General features: G+C 41.9%; 1 protein-coding gene and 1 pseudogene across 1 annotated transcript; one reads left to right on the top strand and one right to left on the bottom strand.

Annotated features, from left to right (window-relative positions):
* The first annotated feature begins 1,766 nt into the window (after window positions 1-1,766).
* Window positions 1,767-10,452, top strand: LOC113168433. The gene is made up of 6 exons (XM_026369451.2): window positions 1,767-2,098; window positions 6,636-6,980; window positions 7,225-7,326; window positions 7,514-7,840; window positions 8,741-9,067; window positions 9,675-10,452. Exons 1-6 carry the CDS (start codon window positions 2,029-2,031, stop codon window positions 9,767-9,769), a joined length of 1,266 nt encoding a protein of 421 aa, XP_026225236.1. The 5' UTR covers window positions 1,767-2,028; the 3' UTR covers window positions 9,770-10,452.
* A 10,479-nt stretch (window positions 10,453-20,931) lies between these two features.
* Window positions 20,932-22,925, bottom strand: LOC113168666 (annotated as a pseudogene).
* Window positions 22,926-23,057: the final 132 nt, after the last annotated feature.

Genomic DNA, 23,057 nt, shown 5'->3' with positions numbered 1-23,057 from the left:
TATGTAACTGAAAGAAACAGAAAGAAACTAAATTAACAAATAATACACATCGTTACACATTTGGTATGTTACACTCACACGCTAGCTTGACTTGAATGAAGCTAATTACAATAACACACACACGTAATTTATCACATGTAACAGGTAACAACTAACATACTTCTAATGACAATAAACATGTTAATACTTACAAAGACAAATGCTTTCCAAGGCACAAACGTATAAATCACACTCAGCATAGACATGAACCAGTTGGTTTTACTGTGGAAACTAAACTACTTTAATTTACTGACGGAGAAAATACGTTGTCAGAAGGCTGGTTTGTAATCTATTAATTAAAGGTTGACCGACCTATCTGACTTTTTTGTTGACATTCCCTTTAGCGCAGCTCCATCTAATGTTGCATAACGTAACCCAGCCTCTACTGTAGCGTCTATTCTATGCGCCTTATAATGCGGAAAATACGGTACCTAAACTTTATGACCAAACTCTTTTGTAGTGAAGTTTTCTCCTTTTTGAGAAAGACATTTTGGCTAATGAGGGTGCGAAGGCGAGTACAAAAGTAAGTAGATGTAGTAAGTAGATGTATCGTAGTAATCACTGAACATTAGCTGTGTCTATCTCAGAATTGTTTCGTCTTTTTCTTCTTCTAAAACACCCTAGCACCCCTAGCGAACAATTTAGGAATAGTTTATTTTTCAGAAATCCTACTTCATGTCTCATTGCATTTTTTCACTTTCAGATTTATCCCGCGGGCCAGACTGAACCCCTTGGCCGTACGTTTGACACCCCTGACGTAAGGACTCTACTAAACCTGCAGCTACAATCACAGCCACATTACTGAGTATGGATCAAAATCATTCTGAGGTTTTATGATCAGTTTTCAAACATTTACACACGAGTACAATGATACGTCTCTTGAAATGTGTTTTTTATTTTCCACCACTTCCTGTGATTGTGTGTATGTGATTAGTTTGAAGAGGATTTTCTTGGTTTTTCAGCCAGTTGGACGATAAGAACAAAAACAAAGCATCTCCCGTGTTTCCTCTGGAATCAGAGACGTTAGCTAATCTTTCTGGAGTGTATCACTACTAGTTGGCTGAACTGTGCAGTGTGACAGTGAATAAAACACAAACTTCATCCACACGTTCTGTGAGCTGCTTTAGTAACATTCAGGTCCAAATGAGATGGATCCACATCTTCACTGACCGGCTGGGGGTCATTGTGAACGATGTGTGAGGCCACAGCTCATCAGCTCAGAGGATTCCTGCACTGTTGACACCTCAAAACCATCGAGTGTCACCTCTTAGACCCAGAATCTACTGATGTCAGTGCAGCAGTCCAGGACCACTACAACTGTTCCCATGTGATTCTACTGATAAGACTTTATTGTTGTCAAAGAGCCACAGCAGCAGAGTTAAACATCATCCTTCATCCAAGCTGAGATGTTGATCTTTGTGTCGTCTTCATCTTTTGAGGTGAAACCTAAATGTTTTCACTCTGCAGTAAAAATAAAGGAACTTGCCTTTCTGTTCCAATACTTTTGGAAGGGTCTAGTCATTGATCAGTGCCGATGTCCGTTTTACTGGGGAGGGATCTCACATTCTTAGATGAGGTTCATATCATCTCTGGATCTTTCCCTCCTCAGCTCCTGGTGGATTTCAGCTCCGTCTCCTGGACTCAGACTTGTGTTCTGCAGAGTTAACAGCTGAAACCAAAGCTGCTGCTGCTGCTGCAAACAATGCTGGATCCAGGAAACTGAGCTTTTCCCAAGGTTCCCCTGTAAATGTACCTCAGAATTTATTGAACCTGTTGGAGTGAACAGTCTGTGAAACCTGTGGTTGGACAGTTTCTGTCCTGTCGAAACATCTGATCCATTGTAATTTAATTACAGCCAAAAGGGGAACTTAACTTTTCCCTGAAGTGAAACTGCAGAGTCAGTAAATTATCAGGAAGAAGGAACCAACTGGCTGTGAACTGACGTCCTGAAGCTGTTAAACTTAGTTTAGTTTACTAAGAGACAGATAGATGGAGACTTTGTGGATGTGTTTCTACAGGAAGATGAAGGTGTTGGTGGTGTTTGTGATCCTCGTGCACGGTAAGAGAAGCTTCCTCCCTCTGACTGATCCAACACTGGTCTGTGTACGTTTGAACCATTTGACTTCCTCACTGCAACGACAGTTATACTTTGGTTTTTAACATAAACTGACAGGATTAAATCAAGACAATCAGCTGTTTTAGTATAGTTGTTCAATAAAGAGTTGATTTAACCAACAACCCCAGGATTTGTGGTTCCTGGTTAATTTAGAACTAAATGGTGAAACATTCACAGACTGATGTTGGGTTACGATCAACGATTTAACTACAGCAGCAAACTGAGAGATTTTCATCAAGAACAGGAACTTCACTTGATATTCAGATCAAAGAAGAGACCACAAAGCACCAGACTGGTCATCTGTAACAGCTCGCTGTGGCTGTTCCTTATCGTTCTGTATCAAGGATGTCTTCGTTGTAGACCAAAGAGCCTGCAGACGCTTGTGGACCTGGCCCAGCAAAAGGACGGGTCCCACAGGTTCCTCCTGAAACCCTTCCCAGATTGCCACCCAGCCACTGCTTGATTCCTGAGAGCAAGCCTGCATGAAAGCCTCCTTCTCTGACTCCAGAAACCTTGCAATCTGCAGCTCAAAGCTCTCTCCTAAAGAGAAGGAACAGCGGTTCTGTGAGAATCTTTGTCTTTATTGTGGCACAGCTAGCCACAGAGCAGTGGATTGTCCAGCTTCTTCTCTCCTGACCCTCACTCAACCACTAGAGCACAAAGCCATGTCTAAATATATTTCTGAGGCACTCAGAGTGGGTCTTATGTGTCCCTCATCTTTCCCTGCTGGGTCTGATTTCTTTTTTTGGGAAAAAAAGGATGGGACCCTGTGCCTACTATCCACTATAGGGGACTAAACAAAATAAAGGTTAAGAACAGATACCCCTTGACATTGTCAACCACCACTTTTAAACTCTTACAGGCTGCCAAGATATTCACCAAGTGAGATTGGAGGAATGCCCATCACCTGGTGTGCCTAAGGGAGGGGTGGAAGTGGGTTAAAGTGACTGGAAGTCAGTCTTCAACATTCTGTCTGGGCATTATGAATGCCTGGTTGTGCTGTTCGGCTTGACCAGTGCTCCTGCAATGTTCCAGAACTTGGTCAATGATGTTTTAAGAGATATGCTGAATAAGTTTGTCTATGTGTATCTTGATGAATTTAAAATATTCTCCCATTCTTAGAGATCTTTTGCAGGACCGGCTACACATAAAGGCTTAAAAATTGAATTTTCACAGAGACTCTACACACTTCCTTGGCTTCATTATTTGTAGCCAGTAGCATCCAGATAGATCCCACCAAGTTCTAAGCAGTTCAGGAGTCCCCCACTGATGAAAGTAGAAATGATGTATTGCAAGTTAATTCGGTATTTTCAGACTCCTATGTGACCAGGACCCATGTTCCTGGTCAGAGAATGTGGCCTGGGTAGAGTCTGCCCACAATTGGCAGCGATCACTTTGAGGTCGTTTATGGCTACCTTTCGTCCTTGTTCCCCAGCCTAGATGCTGAAGTGTACCTCCCCTCAACACATACCCTGGCCGTTAGGTGTCGCAGGGTGTGGCTATGGGCTGGCCGATCCCTGCTGCAGACAGTTAAGAGCTACTCTCAGTCAGCCATTCTCTGCCTGTCCACAGCTTCCACTTATCTGGCCAGAAAGTGTTGCTCTCTACTCGGGATCTGCCCTCCAAGACAGTCACTTGTAAGTTGGCCACCAGAAGGCCCAAATTACTCCACTGTTGAAGAAGCCTTCTCTGGATCCCTCCCTTGGGGAGAACTACAGACCGGTCTCTCTTCTTTCATTCCTGGCCAAGACTCTGGAACGTGCAGCCTTCAATCAACTCTCTGACTTTTTTTCCCGGAACAACCTCCTTGATGTCAATCAGTCTGGCTTCAAGAGTGGTCACTCCACAGAGACGGCACTTCTGACTGTCGTGGAATCCCTACGTGTGGCTAAAGCTGCAGGTAAATCTTCTGTCCTTATTCTATTAGATCTATCTGTCGCCTTTGACACTGTGAACCATCAGATTCTCATGACTGCACTCTCAGACCTGGGCATCTCTGGATCAGCTCTAGCCTGGCTTCGGTCATACTTGTCTGAACAAACCTTCAAGGTATCCTGGCAGGGGCATTATTCTGACTTTCATAACCTCTCCACCGGTGTACCGCAGGGCTTAGTCTTCGGTCCTCTTCTTTTTTTCCATCTATACTTCTTCTCTAGGCTCTATCATCCATTCACACGGCTTTTCTTATCAATGTTATGCAGGCCATTTTACAACTGAACAGTATCAGTATCAGTTTCTTCAATTTGTTTTCAGATGTGTTACCTAGTTTACCAGCTTAACATTTGAATCTGTTAATTTGATTGATGGTAATGAGCTAAAATGCTGTAACGTGTCAAACTCGGGCCAAAATTATACTTGACTCTTCAAATCATGTGTGTTATGTGTGATGCAGTTTTGAACTCCTCAGTAATCAGTTGCAGTTGATGTGGAAAGTGCACCAACCTGGATGGAAATGGAGCTGATTGAACTCTAGTTTAGTAACACGCTCCAGTCAAAGTGTGACTCTGTGGGCGCAGCACACTTTCCATTGTTTTCAACGAGTTTGGCCCACAACTTCATCCCGTTTTTTAATTTTGGCCCACTGTAAATTTTAATTTGAGTTTACCCCTGCTGTAAAATATTTTTAAGTTCAGTTCAAAGTAATATAAAGTAGGCAGGAATCACAATAAACACTGTTTAGATTCAGGTTGAGTGTTTGTCCTTCTGTCTACTATAGCAGCTCCCTGTTGTCATTAGTATATAAGGAAGAAATCACAATGGGCCAACATTAGTAAAGGATTCAGAATTACACCACTTTACATCTACTCAATTGGCAGACACTTTTATCCAAAGTGACTTACAAGTCAGTACAAGGGTAGCCAGGGTAAGCGTAAGGAGGTCTTGCCTAAGGAACCCCACTTCTGGGATTATAACCCTAGTCTCCCACACTAGCCAGCCACTCCACTTTAACATCCAGCGTTAAGACCCTTTATTAAAAAAAGACTATTCATTTCAGACTATTGGTCTGGGTGTCAGAGAACAGGGGGCATGATGCTCTTGTCAACAAACTGACAATTCAACCTGGAACTGAACACCAAGAAAACCAAAGAAACCAAACCTGTCTATCCTCTGAAACCTTTACCTCTTAAATTGATAAAGGTTTCCAGTTCAAACATCATACAGGTCCCAGCAGCCACCCTACTTTCTAAAGTCATCATAGAGCTCCACAAAGGGTGCATCTCAATTTCCCTTCATTGATTGTTCCTCTATCATCGATGCTTGTTTGGCCCAGGGTTGTTCTGTTTCTCCATCTTGAAGGATGCCCCAAAACCCTCTTATTTCTTTCTGAGAAGTGTCAGGATCCGATCCCTCCCAAGTTGGTGGTTTAGAAAGAGACTGTGACGACGCTCAAATCTGCTAAATATTGTCTTTATTTTTGTTCACAAATGCCTGAATAATCCAATGCAGATATCTGGAGAGTGTGACGTATACTTTTCTCACCTCTCTGTCAAAACTCTGAACCCTTTTACCTTGTTTCAAAGCCTGTTTTGCAAAAGTTCAGCTAAAGAGCAGACAACCATGTCTTCCCTCATCTGCAAAAGAACAAACTGTTTTAACACCCCTGCTCGCTCCCTTTAAGCATGTTAAGGTTATGTTAAGCTTAACATATTTCTCAATTGTCACGTACACAGCTACACAAGCTTTCACATAGAAAATATATTTTACATAGTCCCACAGGATTGAGAACCGAAGATTTGGATCAATTTTTAGGAGAGATAAGTGAGGATACACCAGGCGATCCTTCACTGAAGTCTTTTACACATCTCTTTATTGGAAACTTGTTGGTGATTGGCTGCAGCTGATCACACTAATCTGAAACCTCATCACACCAGCACAGCAAAACTGAACCAAAAACTGAGAAGTTTGGATCTGGTTTGTTTTCAGATCCATCATCTGTATCATAGATCTTTAGTTCTCTGTGACAAAGAGCCCAGAACAACTTTCTTTACAACCTTTACTGAGCTGAAATCAGCTCCTATAAACCCAAAGATCCCATTTGTCCCCTCCACAATCACTGACTATATCACTGACTATATAACTGGCTGATTAGTTAGTGTAGTGGTAAGATCCCCGCCTTCCATGTGGGAGAATCCCAGTTGTGGCCTACCTCCAGTATGGGTCCTTAGGCAAGACCTCCTTATGCTTACCCTACCTACCCCTGAAAACCACTTTGGATAAAAACATCTGATAAATGACTAAATGTAAATGTAAGAACAGCAAACAAAATATGTTCTACGTTATGAAATATGATTGATGACAAGTTTTTACACTGCCTGTCTCGTTTACTACACAGAGGACTAATATTTTTCAATCTATGATGAGTTGTTGCTTCTTTTTAGATTTATCTGTAGATATTATATTTACCCACTCTTCACTATTCAGTAATGTAATATTCTGTTCTGTAAACTGTGGATTTGTCTCTGTCTGTCTACTCTCCCAGTTTCCCTGTCCGTCCAGGCTGTGGTGGTGGAGGTGTTTGTGGGTGCAGACTCTGTCCTGCTGTCCTGTCAGTACACTGGTAGGTTACCTGACGACCCCATGTTGACATGCAGCCGCTATGACTTTAATCCTACAACTGTCCACCTCCGACGAGAAAAAGATGATCTGAAAGATCAGAACCAGCATTACATCGGGCGAACGTCAATGATGGTTGATGCTCTGGACACTGGAGACTTCAGCCTGACTCTGACAAAACCACAACTGTCTGACAGCAGCAACTACACCTGCAGCATCAGTGATGGTAGAGAAGAACGGAAGGTGACAGACGTGCAGCTGCAGGTAAAAGGTCAGTAACAAGCCCTAACACCTAGTGTAGATACGGGTCAGAGGTCAGTAATAAACCCTAACACCTAGTGTAGATAAAGGTCAGAGGTCAGTAACAAACCCTAACACCTAGTGTAGATACAGGTCAGTAACAAACCCTAACACCTAGTGTAGATAAAGGTCAGAGGTCAGTAATAAACCCAACATCTAGTGTCACACACCTCAAGTTCACGTTCTTTGAATTTTGAATTTTGTTTCCTGCACAGAACGATTTCCATTCTGGACCAAAGCTCTCCTGGTTCTCCTGGTTCTTCTGGTTCTTGTTACTGGGGGTCTTTTAGTACGTTTTCGTCAGTACTTCATTTCAGGTACATCACTGCTACTACATTACCCACATACAATACAGAAAGAAGGTGAAGTGTTGTGGACTATGAATGTTAATGTGGATTGGTCAGCCAGTTGATTATTGTTTATTAAATTACTTCGCCTGCATAGTCAGCAAACAAATGAAAGTGTGAAAGCACCCTTAGTTCCTGCTTTTCGTTGTCCTCTCAGTCTACCGGGTGGAGGTGGATTCAGGGGTGGAGTCTGTCCTGCTGCCCTGTAAAACCACATTTTGTCTGCCTGAAGGTGTCAAAATAGAGTGGACGGACAATGAAAATGATAAGGTCCATGTGTATGAGAACGGCTCTGATCAGCCTGAAGAACAGCATCAGTTTTACAGAGGTCGAACAGAGATGAAGAGAAACCTGCTGAAACCTGGAGACCTCAGTCTGACCCTGAAATACCCCACAGACAGAGACAGAGAAATCTTCACCTGCACCGTCTACAACAGGGAGAGAAACATCCTGATGAAGAAACAAGTCGTGCTACAAGTCAGAGGTCAGTATAATATAGCCAAGTCATTATACTAAGTTAACTGTTGTTGTTCTTATTTATCCTATCTACGCATTTGATGTTAGTGGATGAATGAATAAGTTCCTGTTGGAACAGCTTGTAGCTGCTGTTGTTGATCCACACAGTGAAATGTTGCGGACACAGCACGTCATCAGTCTGTGGGTGACAGCACAACCACAAAGACCAACTTAATCCAGACCAACGCAAGACCAAGTCCTGAGGGTTTCAGAGAGCCACATTTCCATTTGGAGAGTTGTGCTGTTTGGAAAAAGCTGAATCAGATCCAGATCAGCTGGAAGAACAAAGATCAGTGTGAGAGATGAAGGACTGACGTCAAAGAAATCAAAGGATTTCTTGAATCCTCCATTCAGGAACCTGTCACTTCAGGATCATGGCAGCTATTGGACATGAAGTCCTGGTCTTTGGACTGATCCGTTCTTTCCAGTCCACAGAGATCAGACATGAAAACATCCAATCCATCACCAATATTGATGGTCCCCAACATTTCAGACTGACTACGTATGAATGAGCAGAGAAGAAGACAGGAGCTCATTTCCATGTGTGAACAGCAGCTGATATCAATAAGCTGATTGATGACCAATCAGAGTGAGACAGTATTGATCAGAAAGAGTTTGGATCCAGAACAAAGTGGAAGGAAGAAGAAAGAAAAGCAGCTTTAATAGTTTGGATCAGGGAAAGATTCAGAAAATCTTCCAGCTGTGTTGAAGAAGGTTTTAGTTTCTAGATTTCTGTCCCCTGTGACCTTCTGGTCTGATCTGGTTCTGTCCTTCAGGTTTCTCTCCAACTTTGTCCTCATTCAGTAAAGTGATTAAAAACTGCTGCTGCTGTCTGTCCAGCTGATGTTGTGGTTTGTTGTCCTCTCAGACTGTCAGGTGGAGGTGGAGGAGGGAGTGGAGTCAGTCCAGCTGCCCTTCAGGACCACAGGGGACCTGCCTGAGGACGCTACAGTGGAGTGGACAGACAGTAATTACAGGACGGTCCACATGTATCTGAACGGCTCTGATCAGCCTTGGATCCAGAACCAGTTTTACAGAGACAGAACAGAGATGAAGAGAAACCTGCTGAAAACTGGAGACTTCAGTCTGATCCTGAAGAACCCAAAAGTCAGAGACACAGGAGAATATAAATGTGGAGTTTATGACAAGGAGGGAAACTGTCTGAGAGTGAAAACTGTGCTGCTTCAGGTCAAAGGTCAGAACTAAGATATTTGTCTCCAGTCTCTACCTGTCTCTCTCTCTACCTCTCTCTCTCTCTACCTGTCTCCCTCTCTACCTGTCTCCCTCTCTACCTGTCTCCCTCTCTACCTCTCTCTCTCTCTCTCTACCTGTCTCTCTCTCTCTACCTGTCTCCCTCTCTACCTGTCTCTCTCTCTACCTGTCTCTCTCTCTCTCTACCTGTCTCCCCTCTACCTCTCTCTCTCTCTACCTGTCTCCCTCTCTACCTCTCTCTCTCTCTCTACCTCTCTCTCTCTACCTGTCTCTCCCTCTCTACCTCTCTCTCTCTCTACCTGTCTCTCTCTCTCTCTACCGGTCTCTCCCTCTCTACCTCTCTCTCTCTCTACCTGTCTCCCTCTCTACCTCTCTCTCCCTCTCTACCTCTCTCTCTCTCTACCTGTCTCTCTCTCTCTACCTCTCTCTCTCTCTCTCTCTCTACCTCTCTCTCTCTCTCTCTCTACCTCTCTCTCTCTCTACCTCTCTCTCTCTACCTGTCTCTCTCTCTCTACCTGTCTCTCTCTCTCTACCTGTCTCTCCCCCTCTCTACCCGTCTCCCTCTCTAACCGTCTCTCTCTCCTCTACAGACAGAATTCAGGACACAGATCAAACAGTGGACATCAGGAACAGAAGCAGCTCCACTGATCCAACTCCTCTGATTGATGCTGATCAATCAGTTTGATCGGTCTGTTGATCGATCTTTGATTATTGATCTGATCGGACTTTGGATCAGAGACAAACTGGAAGTGAAGGAGCTGATGGACGATGGATGAAGACAGGAGGACGCTTTGTCTTCTTCTTCTTCCCTCGGACTCCTCCTGACTCTCACACAGTCTACACACTCACTATTGATCCCTATTGATGGGTGCTGATCAGTGATGTCACAGTGTGATGTCACATGTTGATCAGCTCTGTGATCTGGACTCCAACATGTTCTTGTGGTTTTTTGGTGACTTCTGCTTTAGATCCTCTGAACTCTGACAGAGGTCTCACTCTGGAGGAAACTCTCCACACTTTGAATCTCTTTGTTTTCTTCTCTCACTCAACATGTGACAGTTTTTATCTGTTGATTCAACACATTTTCTAAAACACTGTCACACTTCTCCAAACATTTCCTCCAATCACCAGCTCACTTTCTACTCTTCACACAACACTTGATTTGTGCTTAAAGTGTGTTGAGCTGCAGTTCCTCTAACGTCCCCCAGATGCTGCTGTGATCAAACTGACTGTATTGAAGTGAATGGGAAACTTCTCTCTACAAAGTCAGAGCAGTTTTTACACAAGTTCAGTTTTCAGCAGATTCACTGAGCTTCTTCTCATGGAGCCAGAATTAAAGAGTAAGAGATAAATTAATGAAATATTAAAGATTTTGGTGTGTTTACTGTAAAATAAAAAATAAGAGAAAAGTCAGTAGAAGTTTGGAACATGATAAAACACAGTGAACAGTAGAGACTGTTAATGTCAAAACTGATGATAAAGAAACACAGAGCTGTTGTAAAACTCTTTGGTCATATTGGACATAAGCTGATGAGGATTGTGGGTAATGTAGTAGATTCTAGTTCATCCTGTAGATGATAATTATCTGACCAAACAGCTGTCAGCACCAGACTTCCTTCTTATTTACATCAAATTAAAATGACCACAGTCCTTCCTCCAGTCTTCCAACAGAATCAGTTAATGAATGATTAATTTAGTTTCCACCCTCTGTGTTCAGCAGTTCCACAGTCTCTCTTTTTAATTCATGGTCTGACTGTTTTTCATGGTGTCGACCTTTTTTCTCATTATTTCCTCAGTTTTAATTGGAGCAGCAGCTTCCAGCACTGTTTTCATTTCATGTTAAAATCATCAGCTAAGTCGTCACGAGATGAAACTACAAATATTTTTTTCTCACGTGTGATGTGAGAGTTTGAATTATTTTTAATTACTTCAGGTGTGATGTGGAGTTATTGTGTGATTTCTTTCTAACACATCACTCTGCAGGACATTGAAACTCTGCCCCCTGCTGTTCAACATCAACATCTGCAGTAAAACTGCTGCAGAGAAAAACTGTATTTCTATTATTTTATTTACAGGACATTGATGTTTTTTACCAACTGGTTACATAAAGATAAAATCAGATCATTGTGTTTCAGTAAAACAGAATAAGTCTATTTGATGGTCAATTATCAAATCATTCACTAACAGGGATTTAGACGAGAGAGATCTGATATTTAACAGTCCACATTTGATTGTTGTCTTGTTATTTGGTTCTTTATTTGTATTAGGTTCTTATGAATCACTCCTCTTGTTGGTTCTTGATATAAATAATTTAGGTACTCGGGGAGCAGACACTGTCTCTATGGGGTTATGGTAGTTTTTGGGGGGGTGACGGCTGTAAGGAAGCTGCAGAGAGGTGTGTAAGACTGCGTCTCTGCGTCCTGGGCTCCACTCTGACATGTCAGGGTTTAGGTCGTCTAATAAACTCTGTCATATTTCTAGAGAGTAGAGACGAACCATCTAAAGTGGGATGGATGCCGTCTCTTCTAATCAACCCAGGTTTAGTCTCTGTAGTCCACGTTGTTTGAGGGACACCACTTAGACAGCCAGCGGTTAAATGACGTCATGAGGCTAAACATGACGTCACTGGTCAGATTGGGAAGGGGTCCAGAGAAAACTACAGAGTCCGACATGGTTTTAGTAAAGTTTCACTGATTCCATGTTAATGTTCTGTGTGAATTCTGATCTGACTGTGTTTACGTTTCTCCTCACACACACACACACGTGTGGTTGTTGTCATATGTTCATGTTCTGTTAGATCACAGCTGTATTTCTGTTGCAGTTTTCTTGTGTACTTTTATTTCTGTGTCATGTGCTGATTCATCTTTCTACATAGTTATTCACATGTACAAATACAGACACAGTCAGATGGAAACAAGAAAACAAAGAGGATTTTTGGAATCTGTGATCAAAGTCAAGACGTTCAGCTTGAATTCAAAGGCTCTGACAAACTGAGGCATGAACCATTCAGGAACGCAGCCTTTTCTGGAGGCTCATAAATCATGGAACATGAATACTTGGATCAAAACCCTTTGCAGTCGATGACAGCCTTCAGTCTGGAACCCATGGACGTCACCAGAGGCTGAGTTTCCTCACTGGAGATGCTTTACCAGGCCTTCAATGCAGCTGCCTTCAGCTGCTGCTTGTTTGTGGCTCTTCCTGCCTTCAGTTTTGTCTTCAGTCACTAATCAACATGTTTATCATCAATGTTTCTTCCCTTCCATAGAAACCTCGTTGGAGCTCATGTGGAGAGTTCTGTGAACAGCTATGAAATGTAAATGTAACACTCAGAACCACCTCCAGGACTTTATCTGCTCCAATTCCAACACATGGATCTTTATTCTATTAATGATGGATTAAATGTTGGACATGAATCAACAGCTCCTCTGACAATTCTTCTTAATCCTCTACAGGACACAACATGAGGTGAAGATCAATAATCAATAATGATGAGTCCCATTAAGAAGCTGCTGATAAACACGATTCTGTGGAAAAGATGGAAACAAACCAACTGTTACCAGCTTTAACTGTGAAACCACTTTAATGATGCTGACGTCATATTAATGATGGATTATCAATATTAACAATCACTGTCTGCTACATGCTTTCTCTTGGACTTTCACGGCTGCTGCTGCAGCTCCCAGTCCAGCTCCTACTGTGGATTTTCTCCAGCAGCTCTCTGACTTGAGCTGGATCCTGGTCTCTGGAGTTCAAAACAGGATCTCCTCCACTACACTGACTGACAGAGTTGAAGAGATCTGGATTTCTACTAATTCATTTCTCTATGAGGACTTCTTCTTCTTCTTCTTCTTCTTCTTCTTCTTCTTCTTCTTCTTCTTCTTCTTCTTCTTCTTCTTCTTCTTCTTCTTCTCCTTCTTCTTCTTCTTCTTCTTTTTCTTCTTCTTCTTCTTCTTCTTCTTCTTCTTCTCCTTCTTCTTCTTTTTCTTCTTCTTCTTCTTCTTCTTCTTCTTCTCCTCCTCCTTCTTCTTCTTCTTCTCCTTCTTCTTCTTCTTCTCCTTCTCCTTCTTCTTCTTCTCCTTCTTCTCCTTCTTCTTCTTCTTCTTCTTCTTCTCCTTCTTCTTCTTCTTCTTCTTCTTCTTCTTCTTCGTTCAGATCATCTCCTCAGGTGAACCAGCCCATGGTGTAATATCCAACCTTCTCTCCACATGTTGTTGAGTCATTTGAATTCTATTCATTCTTCACACACAATGGTTCGAACCACAGACCCTGGTTAATCCACTGCTTCATAACACTACATTTCTCCTCCCTTGTGGAGAATTACAGACCCGTCTCCTTTCTCCAGTTTCAGTCTAATCTGGGATTTTCTAAATTCCCTTTCCAAACATGTTGGAACAGGAAGGTCAGTCCATCTGTGTTTGTTCTATATCACAGACATTTGGTCTAAGGACAAAAACTAGCTTTGAGAAAAAGCTTCTGAATTTCAGCTTTTATTTCCTGGTTTATTTCTTAAACAACATAGAACAGAACATCAGTCAGTATTCGTGAAATCACCAGTAGTTTAACTTGTTAATAAGAAAGTCAAATGTTGTAACACTGGATCACAGGTTTTATCAAGGAAACATCAAATACTGCTGTTGTTAGCTACAAACACTAAACTGGTGCAGGATGAATTTTATCACCATGAATCCAAAGTGAATTCATGTGAAACTGAAATGAATGGAAAGTTTCCTCATGTCTTTAAAAAGTGTCCCAGTAACTGAAGGATTGTACTCACCAAGAAGAGCATGTTTGCAGGCCGTCTTCTTCCTCTACAGAGTGGTTTCATTTTCACTTCATCTGTTTATTGGGCTGCTGTTCCTCCTACAGCAGACGGATGCTGTTACTTCATTTACCCACACAAAGGAGTCCCAAGAACAAAAGGATATTCTCAAGGAGATTTTCCAAGAGTGGATTTCTTCCACTTCCTGTACTTTTAAAGTGTTTATACTCAGTATCATTTACTTTGTGTCCAATACAAACAATGGGACTTGTTTTCATTGATGTCAAATTGATTTCTTTTTTACAACTGTAGTTTATTTTTAGAAATGAAAATACACTACAGTAGTTCTAATATACTATATATACTATATCTGGAAATGGACTCATGACAACTGGACTTCCTTCTTGTTAGATGGAAACGTTTCATTACTCATCAAGTAGCTTCTTCAGTCTGAAGATAGTTGGTTAGAGACCTCAAATTTATCCTCCAGGTTGGTTTCACTTCACACCTGACCTGAACACAGGTTACCTGTCTCCTATTTATCATGCTGCCCTTTCATCCATCCCCAGAAAGATCAGGCCCGACTCACACATTCACCAGGTTGACCACACCTAACGAACTATTCAACTAAATTTTAAAGAGGTCCGGTTTGTAGTGAAAATTTTTTGTTAAGAAACAACAAAAAAACTAGCCCAGGGAAAAAAAAATCACAGAAAGGACACCATTTTAATCAGGTATACTCAAAACACCATCTGTGTATTTACGACCCTTAAGAATGTAAGGGATGATCAGTGACATGAGATACCAGGTCTTCAGGACATGTGATAAGACATTTGGTATTGTATTTGTGTGGGGGTTGTTTTTCTTTGTGCCTATAAAAGTGGAACTGTAGAAGACAAAGTCAGAGAACACTGACAGTGTCTTCTCTTCATGCTGCATGTAGTAAACCTGAAATGAATCCTCACGCTAATGTCTTAGTTTTTTTATTTCTTGTGAGAAATTTCCACAACAGGTTACACAAATTTTTTGGAAGCAAAGGTCCAGAAGATTATAATTTATCTATTTACGGCAAGATATTATTAAGTAACCTGCATGTAATCAATAGTTGACTGTCAAATCAATTTAATTCAGTACAATTCAAAAACCTTTTGACAAATGTATTGTAATGTAATGTCAAACTGAGCATAGATTTACATTTACATTTATGTTATTTAATTTATGAAATAAAAGCAGGGATTCTTATTAAAATAAGCAAGAATATAAATGTTCAAATGAAGTGCCTAACTTTGAAAAAAATAAAATAAAGGAAGGAAAGGCATTAAAAAAACTTCTCTTTTACATCTTGTCTCAAAAATCTCAAACAGTTTTACAGGTTACAATCTGAACACATCCCAACAGTTGAATAGTTTTACAGGCTCATGTTCTTCCCCTCATATATTTAACTCCCCCACTTTGTTGCTCAGTGAGAACATTGAGCTCCAGCTCGTCCTGCTACAGTTTTAAACCTGGGCTTGAATGGAGTCAGGTCCATTCTCATACACATGTGGGAGTGTTCAGTGTTCATTAATTAACCTGGAACGATATTTGGTCCTGATCATGTTCATTGTGGAGAAAGCTGCCTCGCAGTTGTGTGTGGAGCCAAACATGGTCCAGATGTACAGGACTACTTTCCTTAGATCTGGGAAAACTGTCTCAGGGACCATTTGAAGCCAGAATTAAAGGTTCAGTTCCCACAATCTGCTCTTTCAGGGTCAGATCTGTTTGGAGATTGTTGGACTGTGGCTCAATCTACTAGTAAAACTCTCTTCTATGTGACCAATATAGAATATGTACAACATGCACCTTCCTTAAATCCAAGTCCTGCTCGTTTATGAAGGAATAGGAGAAGTTTCAGTCTCAAGTTATCAGTTTATTTAACAATCAATTAATATAGTAAATGAATATTAGGAGCAAAATGAATAAAGCATACAGAGCTCTGGGTCTAGACCTTCCTATCCCTGACAAACAACAAGGTGTCAGTTCACGAAGTCTGAGTGACTATCTGTCCCTGACCCAGTCCTTTTGTACAAAACTAGTGTTTGCATAGACATTTGTTCAGTCTTCATCCTGGTTGGTCCACAGATCTGACTCCCTCGACTTTCTCATTGGTCCAACTGCTGCTCTCCCATCCGTTGTTATCTGATTCCTTGTAGCTGTAGCTTTTCATCCTCAGCTGCCAGTTCCTGAGATAAATCCTGGACTCTGAAACCAAAATACAAAAGACACCTTGTTCCTAGGTCCCTCTGGACCACATCAGTCCCCCTGTCTTGTAGCTTAATTACAGCCATACCTCTCGTAACATTCATCATATGCTTATCAGTTGTTTTTCACATGGTGGTTGTCTCTGCTCATCGACACTGATGTGTCCTAAGTGCTTTTTCATGAACTCTGCAGTAAATAATAGTTAACAGTAAATCATACCTGTGCATACGACTCTTGTCTTTACGAAACATACTATTCAACTATCACATCATATCATATATTTACAAGATGAATCCGCTGCATTTGGAGAGGTCCAGCATTTGTCCATTTAAAGTGCTGTGTGTTCCTTTGAGAACCCGCTGACATCTGTGATAAGAAACGGGTTCTGAATGAACATGGTGAGCTGAAGTTTCTTATCATGTTATCAATCAAGTCAACAAATAAAGACACATCTCTCTGTCCCTGAACTTGTTCCTGCTGCTGGGAAGTGTTCACAGTCTTCCTGCAGGTCTTCCTTGAACACCTCAGGTTTCCTCTGAAAGGAGCCGATAGCTGTCATTAGCTCACAGATTGAATTGTTCTTACCTTGTAGCCTCAAGTCAAGTCAACTTTATTTATAAAGCACTTTTAAAACAGCAGACTGACCAAAGTGCTTAACAATTTAAAATAAAATAGAATAAAAGAATAGAACATAATAAAAGTGCAATCACAATAACATTACCAACAAAACATTTAAATAAAATTTAAAATATAAAGAACTAAAAGGAATAAAATACAATAAAATTGTTAAAGCCAACTTCTCATACTGGGTCAAAAGCCAAGGAGAAGAAATGAGTTTTGAGCTTTGATTTAAAAACAGTCAGTGAGGAGGCCTGTCTAACTAACAGAGGCAGTTCATTCCACAACTTAGGGCCTACAACCGCAAAAGCCCTGTCTCCCCTGAGCTTCCGTTGTGTCTTTGGCACATACAGAAGCAGCTGGTCAGCTGATCTGAGCGACTGAGAGGGGGAGTGCACACATAGCAGCTCAGAAAGGTAGGGAGGGGCAAGACCATTTAAAGATTTAAAAACAAATAAAAGAATTTTAAAATGAACTCTAAGATGGACAGGCAGCCAGTGCAGTGAGGCTAAAACCGGGGTAATGTGCTCTCTCTTGCGAGTTCCACTCAGCAAGCGAGCAGCAGCATTTTGTACCAGCTGAAGACGGGACATGGACGATTGAGACACACCAAAATACAAAGAATTACAGTAATCCAGCCTAGTCGTAACAAAGGCATGGATCACTGTCTCAAAGTGCTTTTTTGACAAAGACGGTTTAATTTTTGCCAATTGTCTCAAGTGATAGAAGCTGGATTTTACCACTGCACTAACCTGCCTATCCAAACTAAAACCACTGTCCACCTTAACACCCAGGTTTGTTATGGTAGGTTTATAAAATTGTTGTAAAGGGCCCAGGTCTACAAGAGAGGACCCACTGTTGGTGCTCGGACCAAAGACAATGACCTCTGTCTTTTTCTCATTAAAATGTAGTAAATTTAGAGCCATCCAGGCTCTTACTTCATCCAAACATGTCATTAATGAGCCCATGGCAAAGCCATTCTTCTATTTCACTGGTACATATATCTGGGTGTCATCAGCGTAACAGTGAAAGGGACAATTATGCTTTCTAAGAATGGAGCCGAGGGGAAGCAAATACAGGGAAAAAAGCAGAGGCCCCAAAATTGAGCCCTGTGGGACCCCACACAGAAGAGGAGCAGAAGAGGACTGGACATGATCAATCTGTACACAAAATGTTCTCTCTTCCAAGTACGACCTAAACCACTCAAGAGCAGTGCCACCGATGCCTACACATTTCTCTAATCGAGAAGTCAAAATACCATGGTCCACTGTGTCAAAAGCAGCAGTTAGGTCCAGTAGAACCAAGACCACATTGTCTCCAGCATCTGTAGCTAAAAGGATGTCATTAAAAACCCTCAGCAATGCTGACTCAGTGCTATGAAGAGGTTTAAAACCAGACTGGAAAACCTCAAGTGTGCCATTTTGGTCTAGAAAATCCTTCAGTTGTACATATACAGTTTTTTCCAGAATTTTGGAGATAAAAGGGAGTTTGGAAATAGGCGTAAAATTAGACAACACAGTGGGATCCAGGCCTGGCTTTTTGATCAGTGGCTGGACTGTAGCATGTTTACAGTTCTTTGGAAAGACACCAGAGGCGAGGCTGCTGTTAATAACAGCAAGAACAGAAGGTCCTAAAGTAGTGATAACCTCTTTAAAAAATCGAGGTGGGACAGCATCAGTGGAGGAACCTGAGGGCTTCAAATGTTTAACAGTCTCATATAAAAACGACAGAGTCACTGGTTCAAATCGGAGAAAAGTTACAGGACAAAATACAGAAACTGACGGGTCAGAAGCAGGTGGTGATATGAGGGCCCTGACATTGTTCAACTTATTTACAAAGAACCTAAGAAAGTTTTCACAAGCCTCCAGACAAGGTTCTACACAGGCAGTCTTTGGGGCATTAAGAACAACGTCTATAGTGTTAAACAGAACACGAGGCTTGTGACAGTTGGACAGGATGATATTAGACAGGTGTTGTCTTTTAGCCTCTTTTACCACAGTCTGATAACGACGCCAGCAGTCCTTTAGAATTAAAAGACACTTGAAGCTTGTCCTTCCTCCACCACTCATGTCTGACACCACGAGTTGTTTGATTTAGCCAGGGCTCAGATTTAGTTTTAGGCTGTCTGGGTTTTAATGGAGCCATAGCATCTATTACTGTTTGGCAGGTGGAATGAAACCAGGAGCTGAGCTCATCTGTATCAGAACACACAGGCTCTGAGGTGTTTTGATTGAAGGAGGCTGAGAACTGAGCGGCGGTGGAAGGGTTAATAACACGGACACTCCGAGCAGGAGAAATTAAAAGAGTCAATAAGTCTTAAAAAGTCCTTTGACATTGTTTTGTCTGGACAGCACATGCTGAGCATTGTCACACATGTCAGTGGACTGATCCACAGCACCTACACATGGTGCCTTCAGCGTGGCTTCATCTAGCTGGGTTCACACATCAGATGATGCTGACATGAGTATTTGTTTGATTTTATCACACAGCTCCTGTTGTTTGTTTCCTTCCACTAATGTTTCAGCTACTGCTCTCATGGATTCTAGGACAACCATCCATCAGTAAATGGCTTTTTGTGTTTACCCAAAATCCAAGAAACTCTGAGGGAACATTCGTGAGCACGTTGTTGTGCAGTGAATGTGTGGCTCCAGATCCTGGTGGACTGGTCATACTGGACTCTGAGACCAGTAACTTTCTGTGATCACACTTCAGATTTCAGTGGGTATGAGTGTTTAAAACCTTTGTGTTTTGTCTCATAATGTTTGACATTGTCTCTTTTAATAAGAGCCACAGTTTCTGAACATATCAGACACTGGTTTAGTTCAGTGGTAATATGAACAGAAAGGAGTCTGTTGGATTAAAAACTCTATTTTCACTGTCCACTTTTCTCTTTTTGGACATTTTTATATTTATCTCCTTCTTTTTCAGTCTCACTGTCCCTTTATCAACTTTCTCGCCTCTGTCGTCTGTCTCTCTTCTTTCTGTTTCTCTGTTATCACTGTCTTTCTTTATTAATTCCTTTCCAACCTTGAACTTTTTCTCATCTACTGTTGAGTCTCTTATTTTACAATGCTTTGGATCAAACATCTGCCAAACGACTAAATGTAAATGTAAATGTAGGATGTTTGGACTCATGGACCAGGAGAAGAAGAGAGGTTCCAGGACGGCCCATGGTTCCATACTGAGAAACCTACGTGTCACAAGGTGACTCCATTCCCAAGCTGCAGTAAGGCTCCGTTCAGACTGGAGGTAAAAGTGGCCTCATCTGATCTTTTATTACAGTCTGAACAGCTCAAATGACATGAAATCCAATGTTCACATTTCCAGGGCTCTTATCTTAATCGACCGTATAGACTCACTTTATCTTCATCCATGTTTACTTCAGTGTACACCACATACTGCGTATGACATCACGGTGTTGTTCTTCTGCACATGCCGTCATTTCAGGGCCGTGACCAGTTCACATTGAGGTCCGATTCACATTTTACACAGTAAGAATCCCATTTGACCAAAAACATGAACAGACACAAACAGTTGGAGCTCAGTAAAAATCTGAACTGAGCTTTAAGAGCTGCAGTCTGAATGTAGTGTGAGTGACCTGTAGAGGGCGCTAGAGATCCATGTGTGACAGGATTAAGATCCATTGAATAGATCAGTGTTGGTGTTTCACATGACATCTAACCAATGTTCCTGTTTTCAGCAGGAGACTCTTCTCAGTATGTTGATGAATAAATGTGCCAATAGAAACATTTGACGACACCATGATCGATGTCAGAGCAACACTCTTCTAAATCCTGTCGTATTTCTCCAGAGACTCTCTCCTCTTCTCCTTCTCTTTACTGGAAATAATGGTCAAATCCAATGAGAGAACACAGGACGCTTCACCAAACGTCATCTCCAGTAACACAGCTCATTAGGACCAGGACAGTCTTGGTAAACAAATCAGAGGAGTCTCCAAATGTTCAGGTTTGATTAAAGGAACAACTTCCATGAAATCAGAGTCGTGACATCAGTCGGTAAAAAACTGGAACAACAGGTGAAAAACACCTTTTAATCATGGAAAGAAGTCAAAGCACAGAAGGTTTGTTCCTCAGACAATAACTACTGCTTTCTGTTCACATTAAGATGAATCTAATCATCATCACATTCAGACTCTTTCAGATGTTTCAGAGACATTTCTCTCTTTCCTTGTCTTCCCTCTATGAATCCACTTGTTTCCACCTCTCTTTTCATTGTTCTCTGATGAGCTCAGTCTAAACATGACACAGCCAAAGCTCATCAACAACACAAAGGAACAAATCCTCCTGAAATGTGTGCGTATCAGACTCCAGACAGACCTCACTGACCAAGAAGATCTTGTGATCTGATAAAACCTTGGTCCTCCCTCTGAGACTGAATCTATTTTCTGCAGCAGCTCTCTGACCTGATCTCTGGTTCTCAAATCTCTGTGGTTCAACACTTGGTTCTGGCTGCTACACTTCCTCAGCAGCTCCTGCAGGTTCTGGTCCTCTCTGGTGAACTGATCCGTGTCGGCGTCTCCCGGTCGGTCTCCGTAGGTGAACGGCACCACGGTGTGTTCAGGGACGTCAGGACTCAGCATCTTCTGCAGAGTCTTCAGCCCTTTCTGTTCCTGTTCCATGAATGGTCCGAGCTGGATGGTGAGGAGGAAGACGTGAGGACCTGGAGAGCACAGATCTACGGCTTCTTCCAGCTCGGACTTCACCTTCTCAGACAGATGAGTGCTGAAGAGTCCGGGGGTGTCCACCACAGAGACTCTACGGCCCAGAACATCATCTTCTCTTTTCTCTCTGCTCAGATTGACTCGGTCACATTTGAACATTTGATTGTATGATTTAAAAAGTGGTTTTAAAAACTGGGAGCTACATCAAATGTTTGACTGCTTTAAATCAACCTGTTGAACAATAAGAGTCTTGACACAGATGCTCATTAGTCACATGTGGATTTATCTGCATGTTGAAGTCAGATCAGTGACAGTGGATCCATGAAACCAACCTTTAACCTCTCACTTTGACCATGTGACTGCAAAGCTGTTGATTTCAGTCTTCAAACAGTTTCCTTCTTTCCAACAAGAAGCTTCTTTCTAAATGATCCAATGATTGAGCTGCAGCAGAGAGTCTGGACCCTTCTACAGCCTTCAAATCCCACGTTACACAACATGACAATAATGAACAGGAACCATGTGATCAATAATCAATAATGATGAGTCCCATTAGGATGCTGCTGATCTCCAACATGAACAGAAAACCAAATGCTGCTGAACATGATGATTAGGATTTGAACACTGTTCTACCTGGACGTGCATTTTAGTATTTAATGAGCTGCAGCTGGAGACTCTTTAATCATCTCACTGGGTAACACATGTGTTCCTCATTAATGCAGCTCCACCTGCTGCTCCACCTGCAGCTCCACCTGCAGCTCCACCTGCAGCTCCACCTGCTGCTCCACCTGCAGCTCCAGCAGTGTTCCCCGTTAGAACAGCTTGAATTAAAGAGTTGTCCTTCTCTTTCCGTCTTCTTGCTTCTTCCTGCTCCATATTTAGTTTTCTCTCTGAAGACGTTCCTTTTCTTGTCTTATGACTCTCTCAGCTTCCTGGAACATTTCACTGCTGTAGTATCTTCCTCCATTTCTCTGAACCATCCTCTCGATCTTCTCCAGCAGTTCTCTGACTTGAGCTGGATCCTGGTCTCTGTTGTTAAAAACATGATCTCCTCCATGACACTGACTGATGAAGTCACTGAGATTTGAATTTTCACCCATGAATTCTTCTGTGGAGGTGTTTTCCTCCATCAGAACATCTCCATGAGTGAACAAGGCCATAGTGCAGCATCCAGCCCGTTCTCCAAACATCATCTGAATGATTTGTTTCTTGATCCTCTTTAGTGAACCTGTCGATCTGGATCACGACCAGGAACACATGAGGACCAGGAACATTGAAGCAGATGGATTTATTGATCTCTGTCTTCACTTCCTCTTCAGTTTTCCTGCTGTCAAACAGACCTGGAGCATCAATAACAGCCAGTGTTTGACCCTCAAACTCTCCTGTTTCCTTCTGACTCTCTGTTGTCACAGAGGACGTCGACACCTTAGATAGAAAAACTTTGTTCCTTCAGATGCTGTTTCCTGCTGCACTCTTACCAACTCCAGTTTTTCCAACCACAACAATCCTGAGCTCTGGTTCTTTGACTCTGTTGGAGATTTCAGAAAGATGTTATTGATGTTGTAAAAGTCCCAATGAATCTCTGTCAGTACCTCTTTGTACAAGGATTATTGATTGAACAGAAACATTAGAAATAAAGTGTCACCTTGTTATTTGAGCCCAAACCGGGGCCGACAC

The sequence above is a fragment of the Anabas testudineus genome, chromosome 18 (assembly GCF_900324465.2).
Source record: "Anabas testudineus chromosome 18, fAnaTes1.2, whole genome shotgun sequence".
Classification (NCBI taxonomy): Eukaryota; Metazoa; Chordata; class Actinopteri; order Anabantiformes; family Anabantidae; genus Anabas; species Anabas testudineus.
Note: the sequence above shows the minus strand (reverse complement) of the source record. Positions and strands in the feature narration are given on the sequence as shown.

Coding starts and splice junctions, on each gene's coding strand:
- LOC113168433 (XM_026369451.2), top strand. CDS start 2,029: ATGGAGACTTTGTGGATGTGTTTCTACAGGAAGATGAAGGTGTTGGTG. Junction 2,099..6,635: donor GTTTGTGATCCTCGTGCACG/GTAAGAGAAGCT, acceptor CTACTCTCCCAG/TTTCCCTGTCCGTCCAGGCT. Junction 6,981..7,224: donor CGTGCAGCTGCAGGTAAAAG/GTCAGTAACAAG, acceptor TTTCCTGCACAG/AACGATTTCCATTCTGGACC.